General features: G+C 39.3%; 1 protein-coding gene across 3 annotated transcripts in view; it reads left to right on the forward strand.

The window, feature by feature from the left end:
- The window catches only part of IPO11 (importin 11), a 244,936-nt gene extending 221,594 nt beyond the window's left edge, over window positions 1–23,342 (forward strand). For all 3 annotated transcript variants that reach the window (XM_022596725.3, XM_022596734.3, XM_022596744.3), the window contains one exon: window positions 1,063–23,342. In XM_022596725.3, the coding sequence (XP_022452433.1) occupies window positions 1,063–1,227 (165 nt within the window). In that variant the 3' untranslated portion in view covers window positions 1,228–23,342. The remainder of the gene's footprint in view (window positions 1–1,062) is intronic.
- Window positions 23,343–24,173: the final 831 nt, after the last annotated feature.

The raw sequence follows: 24,173 nt of genomic DNA on the forward strand, positions 1-24,173 counted from the left end.
TACTGATAATACCAGTGGTAACAGTGTTACAAGCTGAAAACTCTTATACCTTTTAAGTTGGTACAAACTGTAGGAAAAACAACCTGATAATATATATCAGGAGTCATAAAATTGTCTATGCACTGTAATCTACTAATCCTTCTGAAATAGTGGTAGATATCCTCAAGAAATAATTTGAAATGTAGAAGAAAGGCTGTATAGATTGTAACATGGAACAGTGTTTGTGAAAGATTATTCAGCAAAATTATAGTTAAAATTGTATTTAATCTAGACCATGATTACTTCAACATGCCTATAACAAAAAAATTATGACATAAGTTGATTTAGAATGCTTAAACTGTGTTAGAGTAGAATTTTTTGTGTGATAGTATAAGTGCAAAGAACAGAAGTAATTGTATATTTATGTGTATGTATGTGCATGCCACAGGCACAGAAAAGGCCAGAATGTTCTCTGTTGTGATTGTTATCTTTAGGAAGTGGATGGATGGGTTATTTTTATTTAATTATATTTCTTTTGTTTTTCAAATATCCCAATGGAAGAGGAGGAGCACGTGTTTGGGTTGTTAAAATCTATTTTTATTTATTATTTTTCTTTCTCTTTTTTAACCAGAAGAATATACATGTATATAAGTAGCATAGCAACCCAGGATAGGGCAGTGTTCCCTCTGTCAGTCCTGAGGGCCTCACTAAGCTGCCACAATAAAGTACCTGATCTTCCTATGAGGAACCCTGGACAGTTGTGTTTAAGTGCTCTTTGGCATGTTATGTTCCTTTTAGGATACTTTCCACCAGGTTTTGATTCTTTACATGGATGAATTGTTGAGAAATTGGGCTAATCAGATGACTATGCTTAGAGGCCCTAGGGAGCTGAGGTTAGACTAATGGAGTGAAATTTTCTTTGACAAACTTTTCCACAATGAGGCTCCTTTAGAATCCCTTGCAAGAAGGGAGGCAGAAGCAATTTTGTTGCTGTGAAAGACATTACAAAGAATTGAGTCGCTCACATGTAAGAGGAACTTGTTTTGCCTCTCTGACACAGTGTGGCTCCTCTCTGTCCTGCAGCTGGCCCTGAAGGACCCTGTGCATACCGTGTCACTGCAGCAGTTCATCTACGAGAAGCTCAAGGCCCAGCAGGAGCTGCTGGGAGAGCAAGGCTTCCAGTCCCTCATGGAAACAGTGGACACCGAGATCGTCACCCAGCTACAGGAGTTTTTGCAGGGCTTCTGAGAGCACGTGACATGTGGCTGAGATGACCAGCCTGCCATCTGTGTGTGAGAGCCTGCTGAGACGATGGAGAAATCCCTTGTGTATTGAAAGAAAGATGGGAAGACCACATGTTTGTTTACTACAAAATTCAGCGAATAAATGTAAACCCTGCATACCTAAAATCACAAACCTATTCCTCAAAAGAATTTAATTTTATATTTATGAGGGCCCTGTGTTTACTAAAGATAGATTTGACAACAATAGCTGCTTAGCTTCCTGTTAAGAGAAGAAACTGTTACCTTTTAATCATATACTCTTAACACTTGAGAAGAAGAAGGCTAATGTCTGAGATGTTTTTCTGCAACCAAAATTAGTTAAATTTGGCTGCCTTATCTATCCCTTTTTTAAGTTAATGAGACTACAAGTTTGAAAAATGACAAACCTGTTCAGATGATGCAATTACAGAAATTTGTATACCAGGCAAAAGTATATGAATAGTGACAAATATACATTACTGAGATTATCTTGCAAGGGAGTTGCTTTCATCTGACATAGAAAACATGTTTTATCAGACAAATGCTTTTATTTTCATTCTAGTAATTTGATATGGGAATTAGTAATGGGGTTTTTTTCTTGTGTTATTTTCAGTAATTACATTTAGTCTTTAAATGCACATTGTAAGGCCCACAGATGTGAACCTGTGGTACTGCAGTGCCAGGTGGGAGACCTCTGGTCGTGATTTGATCCTAGTTCCTTTGTTACCCCTGGAGTTCAGGAGCCCTGTGAACACTGACAGAAACCAGCAGCCACAGACCCTCTGTGCTGCGAAATGGCTGTGACAGGCTGTTCAGCACTTACCCATCTCAGGTTCCTCTGTGCAGGGGTACATCAGGGCCTCGATGATATGGATACATGTGGAGGACTCAGCAGTGATCCCCAGGGTACCGACACTGATGTGAAAAGTCTTCCTTCCTTATTCCTCCAACATGCAGTACCAAAAATGGGGAAAAAGGAGAAAATAAAGCCTTACTTTGTTTTACTTGCCATTGACTGTAAGGAACCTTTAAAGCATTTTTAAGAAAATACTCAAAAGCAAGGTTGGAAAATGTCTGATCTTTCTATAGAAAGTTGGGTACAGTATGTAACTGCAGGAAACCCACTGCCCCTTTGTAAGTTGTGGAACCCAAAGTGTATGGAAATATTTGATGTTTTAAGCAAAAGAAAGAAAATATGGTCCAAATTAAATTTTCCAAAGATATCTCACCTTTGCTTGCCTGATTATTTTTCCTGCCTTACAAAAAATGAGTTCATAAAAATTGCCCAGTGAATTTTAAAGGGAAGTTTTCTTTCATACTCTGGTGTTAACTATGTCCTAGCAGGTGGCAGTGCTTCAAGTAGGAAATCCTAGTTACCCTTTCAGTTTCTCTTTTCATTTAAAGACCAGAAGCTTCTTTAATATGATATTTCTTTTTTTTTTAATTTTTATTTTATATTGGAGTAGAGTTGATTAACAATGTTGTGGTAGCTTCAGGTGTACAGCAAAGTGATTCAGTTATTCATATATGTGTATCTATTCTTTTTCATATTCTTTTCCCATTTAGGTTATTACAGAGTATTGAGCAGAGTTCCCTGTGCTATACAGTGAGGTCCTTGTTGGTTATCTGTTTCCAATATAGCAGTGTGTACATGTCAATCCCAAACTCCCAATCTGTCCCTTCCCCTCCACGCTTACGCCCGGTAACCATAAGTTGGTTCTGTAAGTCTGTGAATCTGTTTCTGTTTTGTAAATGAGTTCATTTGTATCATTTTTTTTAAGATTCCGCATATAAGTAATACCATATTATATTTGTCTTTGTCTGAGTTACTTCACTGGAGACTATCACCTGATAGTCTCCACATCCATCCATGTTGCTGCAAGTGGCATTATTTCATTCTTTTTAATGGCTGAGTAATATTCCATTGTATTTATGTACCACATCTTCTTTATCCATTCATCTGTTGATGGACATTTAGGTTGCTTCCATGTAAATAGTGCTGCAATGAACATTGGGATGCATGTATCCTTTCAAACCATGTTTTTCTCAGGATATTTGCCCAGTAGTGGGATTGCTGGATCATGAGATAGCTCTATTTTTAGTTTCTTAAGGCACCTCCATACTGTTCTCCATAGTGGCTGTATCAGTTTACATTCCCACCAACAGTGTAGGAGGGTTCCCTTTTCTCCACATCCTCTCCAGTATTTATTGTTTGTAGAGTTTTTGATCATGGTCATTCTGACCGGTGTGAGGTGATACCTCATTGTAGTTTTGATTTGCATTTCTCTAATAATTAGCGAGGTTGAGCATCTTTTCATGTGCCTCTTGGCCCATCTGTATGTCTTCTTTGGAGAAATGTCTGTTTAGGTCTTCTGCCCTTTTTTTTTTTTTTTTTTTTTGCGGTACGCAGGCCTCGCACTGTTGTGGCCTCTCCCGTTGCGGAGCACAGGCTCCGGACGCACAGGCTCAGCGGCCATGGCTCACGGGCCCAGCCGCTCTGCGGCATGTGGGATCTTCCTGGACCGGAGCACGAACCCGTGTCCCCTGCATTGGCAGGCGGACTCTCAACCACTGCATCGCCAGGGAAGCCCCTTCTGCCCATTTTTTGATTGGGCTTTTTTTAATGGAATGATTTTTTATTGTGGTAAAAGACGCATAATATGAAACATACTATTTTAACCATATTTAACTGTACAGTTCACTGGCAGTGAGTACATCCACATTGTTGTGCAACTCTCACCATCATCCATCTCCCGAATTTTTCACCTTCCTAGACTGAAACTCCCCATTAAAAACGAACTCCCCATTCTCCCTCCCCACCCTGCCCACCCCACCCCCTGGCCTCTGGCATCTACCAGTGTACTTTCTGACTCTGTGAATTTGACTATTCTAGGTACCTCATATAAGTGGAACCAAACAGTATTTGTCTGCACCTAATATATATTGGAATGCATTTTTAAGGTTAACTTAATATATGTCCTGCAAACAGATTACACCTTTTTTTTCCCCTTTGCTATACAGTAGGCTCTCACCCAGCCATCTACTTCATACATAGTAGTGTACATACATCAATCCCAATCTCCCAATCCATCCCACCACCCCGCCCCTCTTGGTGTCCATACATTTGTTCTCTACATCTGCATCTCTATTTCTGCTTTGCAAATAGGTTCATCTGTACCATTTTTCTAAATTCCATATATATATGTTAATGTATGATATTTGTTTTTCTCTTTCTGACTTACTTCACTCTGTATGACAGTGTCTAGGTCCATCCATGTGTTTGCAAATGGCACAGTTCTGTTCCTTTTTAAGGGTGAGTAATATTCCATTGTATATATGTACTACATCTTTATCCATTCCTCTATTGATGGACAGTTAGTTTGCTTCCATGTCCTGGCTATTGTAAACAGTGCTGCTATGAACTTTGGGGTACATGACTCTTTTTGAATTATGGTTTTCTCAGGGTATATGCCTAGGAGTGGGATTGCTGGGTCATATGGTAGTTCTATTTTTAGTTTTTTAAGGAACCTCCATACTGTTCTCCATAGTGGCTGTATCAATTTACATTCCCACCAACAGTGTAAGAGGGTTCCCCTTTCTCCACACCCTCTCCAGCATTCATTGTGTGTAGATTTTTTGATGATGGCCATTCTGACCAGTGTGAGGTAGTACCTCATCATAGTTTTGATTTGCATTTCTTTAATAGTGAAGTTGAGCATCTTTTCATGTGCCTCTTGGCCACCTGTATATCTTCTTTGGAGAAGAGTCTGTTTAGGTCTTGTGCTCACTTTTTGATTGGGTTGTTTGTCTTTTTGATATTGACCTGCATGAGTTGTTTTTACATTTTGGAGATTAATCCCTTGTCAGTTGATTCATTTGCAAATATTTTCTCCCATTCTGAGGATTGTCTTTTCGTCTTGTTTATGGTTTCCTTTGCTGTGCAAAAGCTTTTAAGTTTAATTAGGTCTCATTTGTTTATTTTTGTTTTTATTTTCATTACTCTAGGAGGTGGGTCAAAATGGATCTTGCTGTGACTTATGTCAAAGGGTGTTCTGTCTATGTTGTCCTCTAAGCGTTTTATAGTGTCTGGCCTTACATTTAGGTCTTTAGTCCATTTTGAGTTTATTTTTGTGTATGGTGTTAAAGATTGTTCTAATTTTATTTTTTGCATGTAGCTGTTCAGTTTTCCCAGCTCCATTTATTGAAGGGACTGTTTTTTCTCCATTGTATAGTCTTGCCTTCTTTGTTGTAGACTAATTGACCATAGGTGTGTGGGTTTATTTCTGGGCTTTCTATCCTGTTCCATTGATCTATATTTCTATTTTTGTACCAGTACCATATTGTTTTGTTGACTGTAGCTTTGTAGTATAGTCTGAAGTCAGGGAGCCTGATTCTTCCAGCTCTGTTTTTCTTTCTCAAGATTTATTTGGCCATTTGAGGTCTTCTGTGTCTCCATACAAATTTTAAGATTGTTTTGTTCTAGTTGTGTGAAAAATTCCATTGGTAATTTGATAGGAATTTCATTGAAGCTGTAGATTGCCTTGTGTAGTATACTCATTTTGACAATATTGATTCTTCCAGTCCAAGAACATGGTATATCTTTCCATCAGTTTTTGTCATTTTTTATTTCTTTCACCAGGGTCTTAAAGTTTTCAGAGTACAGGTCTTTTGCCTCCTTAGGTAAGTTTATTCCTAGATTTTTTTTTTTTTTTTTTGCGGTACACGGGCCTCTCACTGTTGTGGCCTCTCCCATTGCAGAGCAACAGGCTCTGGACGTGCAGGCTCAGCGGCCATGGCTCACAGGTGCAGCCGCTCTGTGGCATGTGGGATCTTCCCAGACAGGGGCATGAACCCGTGTCCCCTGCATCAGCAGGCGGACTCTCAACCACTGCGCCACCAGGGAAGCCCTATTCCTAGATATTTTATTTTTTTGATGTGATGGTACATGGGATTGTTTCTTTAATTTCTTTTTCTGATCTTTTTTTGTTACTGTATAGAAATGCAACAGATTTCTGTGTATTAATTTTGTGTCCTGCAACTTTACTGAATTCATTGATGAGCTCTAGTAGTTTTCTGGTAGCATCTTTAGGATTTTTCTATGTATAGTATCATGTCATCTGCAAACAGTGAGTTTTACTACTTCTTTTCCAATTTGGACTTCCTTTATTTCTTTTTCTTCTCTGATTGCCATGGCTAGGGCTTCCAAAACTATGTTGAATAATAGGGGTGAGAATCAACATCCTTCTCTTGTTCCTGATATTAGAGGAAATGCTTTCAGTTTTTTACCATAAATGGGTGCTGAATTTTGTCAAAAGCTTTTTCTGCATCTATTGAGATGATCATGTTTTTTATTCTTTAATTTGTTGATGTGGTGTATTGCACTGATTGATTTGCAGATATTGAAAAATCCTTGCATCTCTGGGATAAATCCCACTTGATCATAGTGTATGATCCTTTTAATGTACTGTTGGATTCATATTGCTAGTATTTTGTTGAGGATTTTGCATCTATATTCATCAGTGATATTGGCCTGTAATTTTCTTTTTTTATGGTATCTTTGGTTTTGTTATCAGCGTGATGGTGGCCTCATAGAATGAGTTTGGGGGTGTTCCTTCTGCACTTTTCTGGAACAGTTTCTGAAGGATAGGTGTTAACTCTTCTCTGAATATTTGATAGAATGCGCCTGTGAAGCCATCTGGTCCTCAGCTTTTGTTTGTTGGGAGTTTTTAAATCACAGTTTCAATTTCAGTACTTGTGATTGGTCTGTTCATATTTTCTGTGTCTTGGTTCAGTCTTGGGATATTGCAGCTTTCTAAGAATTTGTCCATTTCTTCTAGGTTGTCCATTTTATTGGCATATATTTGCATGTAGTAGTCTCTTATTCTGTGGTGTCCATTGTGACTTCACCTTTTCGTTTCTAATTTTATTGATTTGAGCCATCTCCCTCTTGATGAGTCTGGCTAAAGGTTTGTCAATTTTGTTTATCTTTTCAAAGAACCAGCTTTTAGTTTTGTGGACCTTTTCTATTGTTTTTTTTGTCTCCATTTCATTTATTTCTGCTCTGATATTTATGATTTCTTTCCTTCTACTAACTTTGGGTTTTGTTTATTCTTCTTTCTCTAGTTGCTTTAGGTGTAAGCTTAGGTTGTTTATTTGAGATTTTTCTTGTTTCCTGAGATAAGATTGTATTGCTATAAACTTCCCTCTTAGAACTGCTTTTGCTGGGTGCCATAGGTTTTGGATCGTCGTGCTTTCATTTTCATTTGTCTCTAGGTGTTTTTTGATTTCATGAGTGATCCATTGGTTATTTAGTAGCATATTGTTTAGTCTCCATGTGTGGGTGTTTTTTACAGTTGTTTTCTTTTAGTTGATTTTTAATGTCACAGTGTTGGGGTCGGAAAAGATGCTTAATATGATTTCAGTTTTCTTAAATTTACTGAGGCTTGATTTGTGGCCCAGCATGTGATCAGTTCTGGAGAATGTTCCATGTACACTTGAGAAGAATGTATATTCTGCTGCTTTTGGATGGAATGCTCTATAAGTATCAATTAAGTCCATCTGGTCTAATATGTCATTTAAGGCCTGTGTGTCCTTATTGATTTTCTGTCTGGATGATCTGTGCATTGATGTAAGTAGGGTCTTTAAGTCCCCCACTATTATTGTGTTACTGTTGATTTCTCCTGTTATGGCTGTTAGCATTTGCCTTATATATTGAGGTGCTCCTGTGTTGGGTGCAATTGTTACAATTGTTATATCTTCCTCTTGGATGGATCCCTTGATCATTATGTAGTGTTCTTGTTGGTGTCTTGTAACAGTCTTTATTTTAAAGTCTATTTTATTTCATATGAGTATTACTACTCCAGCTATCTTTGATTTCCATTTGCATGGAATACCTTTTTTCCATCCTCTCACTTTCAGTCTGTATGTGTCCCTTGGTCTGAAGTGGGACAGCATATATATGGGTCTTGTTTTTGTATCCATTTAGCCTGTCTGTGTCTTTTGGTTGGAGCATGTAATCTGTTTACATTTAAGGTAATTATCGATATGGATGTTCTTATTGCCATTTTGTTAATTGTTTTGGATTTGTTTTTGTAGGTGTTTTTTCTTCCCTTCCTCTTTTGTTCTCTTCTCTTGTGATTTGATGACTAACTTTAGTGTTGTGTTTGGATTCTTTTTTCTTTTTTGTGTGTGTATCTATTGTAGTTTTTTGGTTTGTGGATAATAGGAGGTTTCGATGTAGCAGTCTATATATAAACAAGATTGGTTTAAGTTGCTGGTCTTTTAATTTCAAATGAGTTTCCAATATCCTACATTTTTGCTCTCCTCATAATTGCTGGTTTTGATTTTATATTTGTGTGCAGATGATTTCTTACCTTTACTATATATGTTTGTGTTTACTGGTGAGCTTTTCCATTCATAATTATCTTGTTTCTAGTTGTGGCCTTTTCCACCTAGAGGACTTCCTTTAGCATTTTTTGAAAAGCTGGTCTGGTGGTGCTGAATTCTCTTAGCTTTTGCTTGTCTGTAAAGCTTTTGATTTCTTGGTCGAATCTGAATGAGAGCCTTGCTGGGTAAAGTATTCTTGGCTGTAGGTTCTTCCCTTTAATCACTTTAAATATATTGTGCCACTTCCTTCTGGCCTGCAGAGTTTCTGCTGAAAAATCAGCTGATAACCTCGTGCGGTTCTCTTGTATGTTATTTGTTGCTCTTCCCTTGTTGCTTTTAATATTTTTTCTTTGTCTTTAAGTTTTGTCAGTTTGATTACTATGTGTCTTGGCACGTTCCTCCTTGCATTCATCCTGCCTGGGACTCCGCACTTCCTGGACTTGGATGACTGTTTCCTTTCCCATGTTAGGAAAGTTTTCAGCTATTATCTCTTAAAATATTTTCTCAGGCCCATTCTCTCTCTCTCTCTTTCCCTTCTGGGACCCCTATAATGCGAATGTTTGTGCGTTTCATGTTGTCCCAGAGATCTCTTAAACTGTCCTTATTTTTTTCATTCTTTTTTCTTTATTCTGTTCCATAGCAGTGATTTCCACCATTCTGTCTTCCAGGTCACTTATCCGTTTTTCTGCCTCAGTTATTTTGCTATTGATTTCTTCTAGTATATTTTTCATTTCAGTTATTGTATTGTTCATCTTTGTTTGTTTGTTCTTTAGTTCTTCTAGGTCTTTGTTAAACATTTCTTGTATCTTCTCAACCTGTGCCTCCATTCTTTTTCGAAGATCTTGGATCATCTTTACTCTCATTACTCTGAATTCTTTTTCAGGTAGATTGCCTGTCTCCACTTCACTTAGTTCTTCTGGGTTTTTGTCGTGTTCCTTCATATGCACCGTATTTCTCTGCCGTCTCATTTTGTGTAACTTTCTGTGATTGTGGTTTCCATTTTGCAGGCTTGTAGTTTTTCTATCTTCTGCTGTTTGCCCGCTGGTGGATGAAGCTGGCTAAGAGGCTTGTGCAGGTTTGCTGGTGGGAGGGACTGGTACCCACTCACTGATGGGTGGAGCTGGGTTTTATCCCACTGGTGGGCAGGGCAGTGTCTGTGGGTGTGTTTATTATGGGGCAGCTATTTTTTCAGGAAGACTTTGAACAGCCTCTCTGCTGATGGGTGGGGCTGTGTTCCCGCCCTGTTGGTTGGTTGGCCTGAGGCATCCCAGCACTGGTGCCTACAGGCTGTTGGGTGGGGCCAGGTCTTGGCGAGAAGATGGCAGCATCCTAGAGGGCCCACGCCAATGAGCAGTTGCTAGAGCCGCTACCGCCAGTGTCCCTGTCCCCACGGTGAGCCACAGCCGCCCCCTCTCCGCCCCCGCCTTCGCAGGGGACCCTCCAACACTAACAGGTAAGTCTGACCCAGTCACTTATGAGGTCACCGCTTTTTATCCCTGGGTTGCACCCAGACCCTGTGTGTACCCTCCAAGAAAGGAGTTTCTGTTTCTCCCAGTCCTGTGGAATTCCTGCAGTCAAACTGCTGACCTTCATACCCAGACTCTCTGGGGTCTCCTCCCTCTATTGCCACACCCCTAGGCTTGGTAGCCCCACATGGGGCTCAGAACTTTCACTCCTGTGGGAGAACTTCTGTGATATAATTAGTTTCCAGTTTGTGGGTTCCCCTCCTGGCATGTATGGGATTTGATTTTATTGCAATTCTGCCCCTCCTACTGTCTTGTTGTAGCTTCTTCTTTGTCTTCAGATGTAGGGTATCTTTTTTGGTAGGTTTCAGCGTTTTTTTCTTGGTGGTTTTTCAGCAGTTAGGTGTACTTTTGGTGTTTCTGTAAGAAGGGGTGAGCTCATGTCCTTCTATTCCGCCATCTTGCTTCCTTCCCCCAGTGTTATTTCTTTATCATTACTACTCAGTCCTCAAGACTGGCCTAAAAAGAATAATTTCTCTTTCATTTGAGGCACTATTTCCATTATTATTTTCATTTGAGGCACTATTTCCATTAGTGTTTTCAGAAATACACATACATGCTCCCATTTTTCAGTTATGGTAAAATACTCAGCTTTCCAATTCCTGACAGATTTCATTATAGTGTTATAGCAAATGTTACTCAAATAGCCACCTTGCAAAAAAAGTAAAAAAACATTTCAGGGGAAAAGATTGGTTCATTTTTTAAAGCTCAGAATTTAAAATAGGCTTTGTAAATAGCTCAGAGAAAAAGAGAAATTATTGAATTTTTAAGTGCTCGATTAAGATATAAAATGTAATTATTGATTTATAGAATTCTGTTCATTAATTCAGCCTTATAGCAAATGTATTAAGTTTTGGACAAACAACTCAGCCAGTCCTCTGGTTGAACTGTGCTTCCTAATACGAGGTTATGATCATTTCCATTCCCTACATGTGCTCCTTTTCTATTTATTTTATACTCCAGAGACTTCTCCTAACCCTCTGACAAAGGCCCATGTGATGAACAGTTAACATTTTAAAGTTGTTATTACATGTGGTCCCTCCTTCCCCTTTCCCCTACCAGTCATGTTACAGAAGCAACATCATTAGATGTTAAAATATTCATGTTTTTAGTTTCCCTTGAAAAATCTTCACCTTATATCTTTATTTTACCTATTCCTTTATTCAACTAATGTTTGTCGAGTTCCTGTTTTATGCCATAGTTCTATGCTAAATTCTGGGGTTAGAACATGGTACTTACCTTGTGAAGTTTTACAATTCAGTGGGAACACGCTTGCCAGTATGATATACGAAAACAGTGGTTCTAATGGAAGTGTGTGTTCAGGAGCAGCAGGCGTGCAGGGGAAGGAGATCTTTCACAAAAGAGAATGATGTTGGCACTGTATAATTTTATCTCCCTTTAAAAATTGATCTCAAATGGCATAGTTTGGTAAGGTTATTTAAAAGTACCCAGACTCAGAGCTATTTGAAATTACTCTGACATAAAATCAGTGAGATTTTGAAAATGTTAGAATTCTGTACCTTTCAACCAGTTCCTAATTCCATTAATTAAAACATAAGGCTCACCTACCGAGAGGAATATTCTTCTGTTCTATTTCTACGTTCCTTATAAATCCCAAGTGAGTAGCAATTTAAAAGTTGTTGGAGAGCTGATGAAAGGAAGGCAAGAGATGCATGTCACAAAAAATTGTATCTCCTTCCTCCAACTTCAGGGAAAATAAGTTTAAACTATAGGGGTATTGAAAGAATACTATATAAGGACGTGCTGTCATTCCCTCTTGCAAGAACACCAGAATCACAACTAACTGCTGAACAGACATCGACAGGAAGACACTGGAACTCACCAAAAATGATACCCCACATCCAAAGACAAAGGAGAAGCCACAATGAGACGGTAGGAGGGGTGTAATCACAATAAAATCAAATCCCATAACTGCTGTGTGGGTGACTCACAAACTGGAGAATGCTTATACCACAGAGGTCCACCCACTGGTGTGAAGGTTCTGAGCCCCATGTCAGACTTCCCAAACTGGGGGTCTGGCAACGGGAGGAGGGATTCCTAGAGAATCAGACTTTGAAGGCTAGCGGGATTTGATTATAGGACTTCGACAGGACTGGGGGAAACAGAGACTCCACTCTTGGAGGGCACACACAAAGTAGTGTGTGCATCGGGACCCAGGGGAAGGAGCAGCGACCCCATAGGAGACTGAACCAGACCTACCTGCTAGTGTTGGAGGGTCTCCTGCCGAGGCGGGGGGGTGGCTGTGTCTCAAAGTGAGGACAAGGACACTGACAGCAGAAGTTGTGGGAAGTACTCCTTGGCGGGAAGTGCTCCTTGGCGTGAGCCCTCCAAGAGTCTGCCATTATCACCACCAAAGAGCTGGGGGAAGGCTCCAGCGTTGGGTCGCCTGAGGCCAAACAACCAACAGGGAGGGAACCCAGCCCCACTCATCAGCAGACAAGCAGATTAAAGTTTTACTGAGCTCTGCCCACCAGAACAACAGCCAGCTCTACCCACCACCAGTCCCTCCCATCAGGAAACTTGCACAAGCCTCTTAGATAGCCTCATCTACCAGAGGCAGACAGCAGAAGCAAGAACTACAGTCCTGCAGCCTGTGGAACAAAAACCACATTCATAGAGAGTTAGACAAGATGAAAAGGCAGAGGGCTATGTACCAGATGAAGGAACAAAATAAAACCCCAGAAAAACAACTAAATGAAGTGGAGATAGGCAACCTTCCAGAAAAAGAATTCAGAATAATGATAGTGAAGATGATCCAGGACCTCAGAAAAAGAATGGAGGCGAAGATGGAGAAGATGCAAGAAATGTTTAACCAAGATCTAGAAGAATTAAAGAACACAGATGAACAATACAATAACTGAAATGAAAACTACACTAGAAGCAATCAATAGCAAAATAACTGAGGCAGAAGAACGGATAAGTGACCTGGAAGACAGAATGGTGGAATTCACTGCCGTGGAACAGAATAAAGAAAAAAGAATGAAAAGAATTGAAGACAGCCTAAGAGACCTCTGGGACAACATGAAACACAACAACATTCCCATTATAGGGGTCCCAGAAGGAGAAGAGAGAGAGAGAAAGGACCAGAGAAAATATTTGAAGAGATTATAGTCAAAAACTTCCCTAACGTTCGAAAGGAAATAGCCACGCAAGTCCCGGGAGCACAGAGAGTCCCATACAGGATAAACCCAAGGAAAAACACACCGAGACACATAGTAATCAAAGTGGCAAAAATTAAAGACAAAGAAAAATTATTGAAAGCAGCAAGGGAAAAATGACAAATAGCATGCAAGGGAACTGATTTCTCAGCAGAAACTCTACAAGCCAGATGGGAGTGGCATGATATACTTAAAGTGATGAAAGGGAAGAACCTACAACCAAGATTACCCAGCAAGGATCTCATTCAGATTCAATGGAGAAATCAAAAACTTTACAGACAAGCAAAAGCTAAGGGAATTCAGCACCACCAAACCAGCTCTACAACAAATGCTAAAGGAACTTCTCTAAGTGGGAAACACAAGAGAAGAAAAGGACCTACAAAAACAAACCCAAAACAATTAAAAATATGGTAATAGGAACATACATATCAATAATTACCTTGAACATGAATGGATTAAATGCTCCAAACAAAAGACACAGGCTTGCTGAATGGATACAAAAACAAGACCTATATTTATGCTGTCTACAAGATACCCACTTCAGACCTAGGGACACATACAGACTGAAAGTGAGGGGATGGAAAAAGATATCCCATGCAAATGGAAATCAAAAGAAAGCTGGAGTAGCAATACTCATATCAGATAAAATAGGCTTTAAAATAAAGAATGTTACAGGAGCCAAGGAAGGACACTACATAATGATCAAGGGATCAATCCAAGAAGAAGATATAACAATTATAAATACATATCACCCAATATACGAGCACCTCAATACATAAGGCAACTGCTAATAGCTATAAAAGAGGAAATCGACAGTAACACAATAATAGTGGGGGAGAGTTTAACACCTCACTTTCACTAATGTACAGATCATCCAAACAAAAAATTAATAAGGAAACACAAGCTTTAAATGACACAATAGACCAGATAGATTTAATTGATATTTATGACATTCCATCCAAAAACGGCAAATTACACTTTCTTTTCAAGTGTGCACGGAACATTCTCCAGGATAGATCACATCTTGGGTCACAAATCAAGCCTCAGTAAATTTAAGAAAATTGAAATCATATGAAACATCTTTTCTGAGCACAATGCTATGAGATTAGAAATCCATTACAGGGAAAAAAACGTATAAAACACAAACACATGGAGGCTAAACAATATGTTACTAAGTAACCAAGAGATCACTGAAGAAATCAAAGAGGAAATCAAAAAATACCTAGAAACAAATGACAATGGAGACATGACGATCCAAAACCTATGGGATGCAGCAAAACAGTTCTAAGAGGGAAGTTTATAGCTATACAAGCCTACCTCAAGAAACAAGAAAAATCTCAAACAATCTAACCTTACACCTAAAGGAACTAGAGAAAGAAGAACAAACAAAACCCAGAGTTAGCAGGACGAAAGAAATCATAAAGATCAGAGCAGAAATAAATGAGATAGAAACAAACAAAACAATAGCAAATATCAATAAAACTAAAAGCTGGTTCTTTGAGAAGATAAACAAAATTGAAAAACCATTAGCCAGAATCATCAAGAAAAATCTCAAACAATCTAACCTTACACCTAAAGGAACTAGAGAAAGAAGAACAAACAAAACCCAGAGTTAGCAGGACGAAAGAAATCATAAAGATCAGAGCAGAAATAAATGAGATAGAAACAAAACAATAGCAAATATCAATAAAACTAAAAGCTGGTTCTTTGAGAAGATAAACAAAATTGAAAAACCATTAGCCAGACTCATCAAGAAAAAGAGGGAGAGGACTCAAATCAATAAAGTCAGAAATTAAATAGGAGAAGTTATAACAGACGCCACAGAAATACAAAGCATCCTAAGAGACTACTACAAGACTCTATGCCAATAAAATGGACAAACTGGAAGAAATGGACAAATTCTTAGAAAGGTATAATCTTCCAAGACTGAACCAGGAAGAAGTAGAAAACATGAACAGACCAGTCACAAGTACTGAAATTGAAACTGTGAGTAAAAAACTCCCAACAAACAAAAGTCCAGGACCAGATGGCTTCACAGGTGAATTCTGTCAAACATTTAGAGAAGAGCTAACAGCCATCCTGCTCAAACTCTTCCAAAAACTTGCAGAGGAATGAACACTCCCAAACTCATTCTATGAGGTCACCACCACCCTGATACCAAAAGCAGACAAAGATACTACAAAAAAAGAAAATTACAGACCAATATCATTGATGAATATAGATGCAAAAATCCTCAACAAAATACTAGCAAACAGAATCCAACAACAGATTAAAAGGATCATACACCATGATCAAGTGGGATTTATCCCAGGGATGCAAGGATTCTTCAATATATGCAAATCAATCAGTGTGATACACCATATTAACAAATTGAAGAAGAAAAACCATATGATCATCTCAATAGATGCAGAAAAAGCTTTTGACAAAATTCAACACCCATTTATGATAAAAAATCTCCAGAAAGTGGGCATAGAGGGAACCTACCTCAACATAATAAAGGCAATATATGACAAACCCACAGCAAACATCATTCTCAATGGTGAAAAACTGAAAGCATTTCCTCTAAGATCAGGAACAAGACAAGGACATCCACTCTCACCAATATTATTCAACATAGTTTTGGAAGTTCTAGCCACGGCAATCAGAGAAGAGAAAGAAATAAAAGAAACACAAATTGGAAAAGAAGAAGTAAAACTGTCACTGTTTGCAGATGACATGATACTATACATACAGAATGCTAAAGGTGCCACCAGAAAGCTACTAGAGCTAATCAATGAATTTGGTAAAATAGTAGGATACAAAATTAATGCACAGAAGTCTCTTGCATTCCTATACACTAATGATGAAAAATCCGAAAGAGAAAGTAAGGAAACACACCTGTTTACCATTGCAACAAAAAGAATAAAATACCTAGGAATCAACCTACCTATGGAGACAAAAACCTGTATGCCAAAAACTGTAAGACACTGATGAAAGAAATTAAAGATGATACCAACAGATGGAGAGATATACCATGTTCTTGGATTGGAAGAATCAGTATTGTGAAAATGACTGTACTACCCAAAGCAATCTACAGATTCATTGCAATCCCTATCAAATTACCAATGGCACGTTTTACAGAACTAGGATAAAAAATCTTAAAATTTGTATGGAGACACGGAAGGCCCCAAATAGGCAACGCAATCTTGAGGGAAAAAAACGGAGCTGGAGGAATCAGACTCCCTGACTTCAGACTATACTAAAAACCTACAGTAATCAAAACAATATGGTACTGGCACAAAAACAGAAATATAGATCAATGGAACAGGATGAAAAGCCCAGAGATAAACCCACACACCTATGGTCAACTAATCTATGACAAAGGAGGCAAGGATATACAATGGAGAAAAGACAGTCTCTTCAACAAGTGGTGCCTGGAAAACTGGACAGCTACATGTAAAAGAATGAAAGAACACTCCCTAACACCATACACAAAAATAAACTCAAAATGCATTGTAGGCCTAAATGTAAGACTGGACACTATAAAACTCTTAGAGGGAAACATAGGAAGAACACTCTTTGACATAAATCACAGCAAGATCTTTTTTGATCCACCTCCTAGAGTAATGGAAATAAAAACAAAGTAAACTAATGGGACCTCATGAAACTTAAAAGCTTTTGCACAGCAAAGGAAACCATAAACAAGACAAAAAGACAACCCTCAGAATGGGAGAAAATATTTGCAAACAAATCAATGGACAAAGGATTAATCTCCAAAATATATAAACAGCTCATGCAGCTCAATATTAAAAAAACAACCCAATCCAAAAATTGGCAGAGACCAAAATAGACATTTCTCCAAAGAAGACATACAGATGGCCAAGAAGCACATGAAAAGCTGCTCAATATTGCTAATTATTAGAGAAATGCAAAGCGAAACTACAATGAGATTTCACCTCACACCAGTTAGAATGGGCTTCATCAGAAAATCTACAAACAACAAATACTGGATAGAGTGTGGAGAAAAGGGAACCCTCTTGCACTGTTGGTGGGAATGTAATTTGATACAGCCACTATGGAGAACAGTATTGAGGTTCCTTAAAAAACTAAAAATAGAATTACCATATGATCCAGCAATCCCACTACTGGGCATATACCCAGAGAAAACCACAATTCAAAAAGACACATGCACCCCAGTGTTCATTGCAGCTCTATTTACAATAGCCAGGTTATGGAAACAACCTAAATGCCCATTGACAGACGAATGGATAAAGAAGTTGTGGTACACATATAGAATGGCATATTACTCAGCCATAAAAAGGAACGAAATTGAGTCATTTGTAGAAATGTGGATGCTTCTAGAGACTGTCACACAGAGTGAAGTTAAGTCAGAATGAGAAAAACAAATATCGTATATTAACGCGTATATGTGGAACCTAGAAAAATGGTACAGATGAACCGGTTTGCCAGGCAGAAATTGAGACACAGGTATAGAGAACAAATGTATGGACACCAAGGGGAGAAAGCATTGGTGGGGGGCGGGGGTGGTGTGATGAATTGGGCGATTGGGATTGACATGTATACACTGATGTGTATAAAATGGATGACTAATAAGTAGCTGCTGTATTAAAAACTAAAATAAAATTCAAAAATTCAAAAAAAAAGAGAACAGTATAACGAACACCAGTGTACCCTTCATCACCAAATCGTTCCATTTTGCCACATTTACTCTTTCCATGCCTCTAAGACTGGCATTTCTCTACATATCCACTAATATACCACTATATACTGATGAAAATTAATGCAATAATATCTAATAGTTTGTATTCCAATTTTCCAAATGCCCTCAAAGATGTATTTTATATCATGCCCGTTTTGTTTTATGGTCTGGAATCTACTGAACATTTATATATTGCATTTGGTGGTTTAGTTTTTAACTCTAGAATAGTCCTTTTCTCATGTCATTGGCGCTTTTTTGAAGAATCCAAGGTAGCTGTCTTGTAGAATCTCCATTACTCTGCAGTGTTCTAATTGTTTCCTTGTAACTGGATTCAGGTTAACATTTTTGGCAACAAGACCCCATCGGTAATATACTTGCATGGTGTCACAGGATGCACAGAATGTCAGGTTGTCTCTCTGTTGATGATGCTACAGTGGATAAGGTGGTGCTCACCAGGCCTCTCTATAATTTTTCAAAGACCTTACAGTACTAGAAATTTCCAGTGGTATTTTTGTTTTGTTTTGTTTTGTTTTGGCCATAGAACTCTTAACCTCTACTAGCTTGCCTTTTCATTTACAGCAAGTTCAGCAATTTTATTTTAACCTAGATAAGTCAATGACCAAGCTATGGAAAGGTAGATTGATCTTGGTGCGCATTTCATCAATTGTCCTAAATCTCATAAACTCCATTATTGTTATGGCACACCTCAGGCAAGAGTCCTCTCTTTCTCTTTCCCTCTCTCTATCTCCCCTGCCCCCTTGTGTTTTTAAAAAATATGTAGATCTTTGTGAACACCTATGTAACCTGAACTCACATGCCACCTAAAAATGAAGAAATGAAGGCAAACAACTGCCTTTCTCTTTGTTGTTTTTGGATTTGTAAACGGTTGGCAAAGAGGCAAATATGCAACAAATAGTTTTTTTTTTTTAACACTTCACAAATACGTTATCATTTTTGGTCTGAACTTAAAAGGCAGAATACATGCCACACTTTAGAACATTTTCTTTTAGTGTGGTTTAGGATCAGCTGGCAAAATCAGGAGAGAAAAGAAAATAATCATTCCTTAAATGTGAATCTCTGATCTCTGTACTTCCATAGGACTGTGACATCGGAAACGGCAGTTCAAAGTTACTTTTTTCCTCTTAAGAAGAAACCATTCTGTCCCAAACACATTCCAGGTTAGTATGCAGAACCTCATGTCCCATGACAGCCCCGTGCAGTTGTCTGAAGTTGAGCTTTTGAGCCCTTGAGGTGAATACCCTAATACCCTGGAAAAGAGCTGTAGCTATTGGTCTGAATTTCTCTGATTTTGCTTCTGGCCAGTTGAACTCCTGGCCTAGGAGACTCTTATGGTCTGAAGCACTTGGGTAAAATTCAGAACTGAGAGTCATTGACTACATTTTCTCTTGAATCCTTTCTTACTGTAACAAGTAGAGCGTCTCCAGTTAGCCAAAGATCTTTAACAAGCAAGATTTGTTCCTTGTTCCAGTTAATGCTTGCATCCAACTCATTTGGGCCTGTTGAAAGTTATTTAGCCAAACTGTGCTTTGAATAACGGTCTAATCCAAGAAGGAATGTATTGATGTCTGGTCATCTAGCCCTTTTTTCCTTCAAGGTGAAACATTGATTTTCATGCCACTTTAATTTCCCTGTAGGGCAAAAATAGAATGCAAGTAACTGCTAGAACAGGTTATGAGTCCAGTGAGGCTTAAAGCATTTATATCTGTCTACCACTAGGACGATGTTTTAAAGCTGGAAATTAGCCTTATGACTAGAAGTCTGCTTGTTGGGGTTTTTTACTGAAAGGGGTTAAAGCAGGTTAAGTCTGGAGATGAGCTGTGAGTAGACCTGCCGGTTAGCTGTTTGTTTTCTCAATAGCTTTAGCCTGAGGCAAGATCAGTATCTCATTTCAGAAGGGGCAGGTCATTTCCACAGTGCTCTCTGGGCTGGCCCTAAAGTGACCTTTTTTTCTTTCCTTTTTAATGAACATTGCAACTTAAGCAATAATCTAGAAGAGCAAAACTTTTTGATTGACAGCGAAGTTGTAGCTCATAAATGTATACTCTGAGCTCAGAAGCGTATTGACACCAGCCAGGAAAGGAAAGTCTATTGACAGTTCAGGAGGTAATCACAAACTAATTATGAGTTCTGTTTAGTTAAGGAACAGCTCGGTTTCTTTCTTTTTTGGATTGAAAGGCATATGTCTTGTGCTGTCTCTGGCAGTGAAATCAGTAGTGTGAAATGGCCTTTCCTTCAGCCTTGTGTGTTCTTTACTCACATACAATGCATTGAGAAGTGCTGAACCAGGTGAGCAAATCCAATATTTTATTATACTTACTAGATAAGCCTGCTAAAAGCAACTCACAGTATGGAACTATGGAAACCCAAACTTAAACTTACTGCAGTAATAGATTAGGGAATTGATTATTTTTATACCTTTCAAAAGGCTCCTCCTTGTAGATATATGTAAAGGCAGAAGATAGGCTTTTTATTTTTAATTTTTTTTATTTTAATGATTTTAGTTAAAGAATTTCAGAGCAGGAAGGGAATCAGAGAGAGAGGATTTATTCTAACCTTACCATTTCACAGGTGAGGAAATGGGCCCTGAAAGGTGAGGCCTATAGCCTTGGGTTCCTAGTACCTCTTCCAATGTACTTTCAATTATATCTCTTTTTTAAAAATGTTAATGGTTGCCTAGGTTTACAATTTACATTTTTACTAATCTAAGTCCACCTTCAAATAGCAGTATTCCTGTGTAGTGTAGGTATCTTATAGCAGTGTTCCCACTTCTTCCATCCCACTCCTTATGATGTTGCTGTCGCTTACTTCACTCATCTATGTGCTGTAATCACCCAATACATTGTTACTATTACTTTAAACAGTTACCTTTCAGATCAATTAAGAATTTTAAAAAGCCACAAAGGTTTGATTTTTCCTTCATTTATTTCTTCTCCAATAAGCATCCTTTCTTCATGTAGTTGTTGTTGTTTGTTTTGTTTTGTTTTTGCGGCACGCGGGCCTCTCACCGCTGTGGCCTCTCCCGTTGCGGAGCACAGGCACCGGACGCGCAGGCTCCGGACGCGCAGGCTCAGCGGCCATGGCTCACGGGTGCAGCCGCTCCGCGGCATGTGGGATCTTCCCGGACCAGGGCACGAACCCGTGTACCCTGCATTGGCAGGCGGACTCTCAACCACTGCGCCACCAGGGAAGCCCCTTTCTTCATGTAGATCTAAATTTCTGATGTATCTAATTTTCCTAATCCTAACCCTTTTAACATTTCTTTGCAGGGCAGGTCTTTTGATGATGAATTCTCTCAGTTTTAGCTTGCTTGAGAAGGTCTTTACTTATCCTTCACTTTTGAAGGATACCTTTGCTGAATGTAGGATTCTAGGTTAGTATTTCTTCTTGCTTGCATAGTTTTTGAAAAGAAGCCCACTATTGTTCTTATCCTTGTTCCTCTGTAGGTAAAATGGTTTTCCCTCCCTCCTCTTGACTTCTTTCAAGATTTTTCTCCTTGTCTTTGCTCTTCTGAAGGTTAAATATGATATGCCTAGATGTCAGTTTTCGGTTTACTTCTGTTACAGTGTTTTTTGTTTGTTTGTTTGTTTGCTTGCTTTTTTTTTTTGCAGTACGCGGGCCTCTCACTGTTGTGGCCTCTCCCGTTGCGGAGCACAGGCTCCGGACGCGCAGGCTCAGCGGCCATGGCTCACGGGCCCAGCCACCCCACGGCATGTGGGATCCTCCCAGACCAGGGCACGAACCCGTGTCCCCTGCATTGGCAGGCAGACTCCCAACCACTGCGCCACCAGGGAAGCCCTGTTACAGTGTTTTTGACTTCTAGCATTTACTTTTGATTTTTTCTTAGAATTTCTGTCTCTCTGCTTACAATACCCATCTCTTCATGCATGTTGTCTTTTTCATTATAGCCCATGACATACTAATGGTAGCTACTTAAAATTCCCTGTCTGAGAATTCTAATATCTATGTTATATATGAGTCTCATTCTGATGCTTGCCCGAGATCTCTGATTTCTTGCTTGATCACAGATCTTTATCTGCCTTTTAGCATGCCTTTTAATTTTTGGTTGAAAGCTGGACATACTGTGTTGGGTAATAGGAACTGAGATAAATGATCTTCTAGTGTGAGCAGGTATGTTAATTTGGCTAGGAGTTAGGCTGTGTTTAATGTTTAATGTTAGCTCTTGGTGCCAGAGGTTTCAAATTGTCCTAGGGTTCTTGTTTTTGTTTCCCCTCTTTGTCTTTGGGCTTCCCTAAGTACTTCTCCTCAGAGAGGACCTGTGTCTGGTATCTCTTTTAGCAGCAATCCACCATTATACTGGAACCCTGTTGGTGTGGTGGAAAAGTGTGTGGGAGGGGAATGTTCTCTGATCTTATGATTAAATCTCAAGTCTTAATGGGCTTGAGTGTCTGGCCTGTGACCACCATGTGTTTCTTTTTCTTGTTTTTTTAAATTAATTAATTCATTAATTTTTGGCCGTATTGGGTCTTCGTTGCTGCATGCATGCTTTCTCTATTTGCGGCTAGTGGGGGCTACTGTTCCTTGCAGTGCACGGGCTTCTCGTTGCGGTGGCTTCTCTTGTTGTGGAGCACGAGCTCTAGGCGTGAGGGCTTCAGTAGTTGTGACTCGTGGGCCCTAGAGCACAGGCTCAGTAGTTGAGGCGCACAGGCTTAGTTGCTCCGTGGCATGTGGGATCTTCCCAGACAAGGGCTCGAACCTGTGACCCCTGCATTGGCAGGTGGATTCTTAACCACTGCGCCGCCAGGGAAGTCCCATGTGTTTCTTCTTGGATAGCCCTCTCGTCCCTCTGAGGTAAGACACGAAGGTGAGAAGGGGCTGGAGTGAGAGGAATGCCCTTTTCCCATGCTTTAGGACAAGGGTCTGGTAAAGTCTTTTCTCTGGGGATCAGGCCTTTGTTATGGAGAAAGCTCTGGGTATATTTCACAAGCATGATCCTTCCCTTCCACCTGCCGGAGCCATGAGTGAAACTTTCTCTGATTTTACCAGGAGAAATTGGTGGGGCTCCTGGAGGTAATACTCACCAAAGTAAGGGCTCCCCCTAAGACTGTGGTCCCCAGAATTGATCATACCAGTTTATGGCTCTGGCACTTCTGCTCCAAGTAAGTAGCTTTTAGCTGTGACTCTGGATTTGCCTGTCTCTCCACATTTTGGGGAGACAGTTTGCCCTGCAAACTCAGTTCTCTGATGAGCCCAAGAAAAGTCATTGGTTTTTAGTTTGTCCAGGTTTTTCCTGTAAGGACTGGAGTGATAACTTCCAAGCCATGTGTTGGAGCCAAAACAGTCCAAAGGTTTTATATATATATATGTATGTATAAATAACCTATAGATGAACATTCAGAGAAAGAAAACTCAAAAGACTAGCAATTTTGTTTCTGAAATAATTTAGAGATAGCAGTTGAAAAGCTGATAAAATGCAAAAACCTTTCAAGCCAATTACATGGTCAATTCCTTTTTTTTTTTTTTTTTTTTTTGTGGTACGTGGGCCTCTCACTGTTGTGGCCTCTCCCGTCGCGGAGCAATTGCTTTTTAATAACTTTTTTTTCCTCGTTATAAAAGCAACATATGTTTGTGGTAAATAGCCGTGTGTGACTTTCTCCAGCAGTATTGTTCTGTTCAGCTGTAGCCACAGAGTTGGTTCTTAGCGGATGATGCTGTTAGAAGAGGATGAAGGATTTAGAGCCAGATGATGGACAATGAATTCTAAGACTAATGAAAAGGAAGTAAAGACAGGGGAAGGCAAAAGATAGGGTAAATGGGAAGTCCAAAGGACTGCAGATCCTGATGGGGTTAGAACAGTGGTTGCAGGAGTGGTTAATAAGTAACTTGGAAGGACTGGCAGGCAGAGGTAATGAGAGACAGAGATACTGAGGTTACTGCTTCAGAAGCAGGAGCAGTTTCAGTGATGACAAGGGTCAGTGTGGGACCATGGCAGAGATTTCTACTCGATTATATTAGTCATTCCACTGCTTCTACCCTTGCAGGAGGTCAACACCCAAAGGAAAAGGTTTGTTTGTTTTTTGTTTTACAAAAGGGAGGAGTAATAGTCTGGAAAAATAGGTCTGAAAAGCACCTAGCACAGTGCCTGGAGCATAGTAGGTGCTTTACA

Source organism: Delphinapterus leucas, chromosome 3, assembly GCF_059928025.1.
Source record: "Delphinapterus leucas isolate spDelLeu-1000000601 "Yukka" chromosome 3, BTC_Dleu_Yukka2, whole genome shotgun sequence".
NCBI classification, from domain to species: domain Eukaryota; kingdom Metazoa; phylum Chordata; class Mammalia; order Artiodactyla; family Monodontidae; genus Delphinapterus; species Delphinapterus leucas.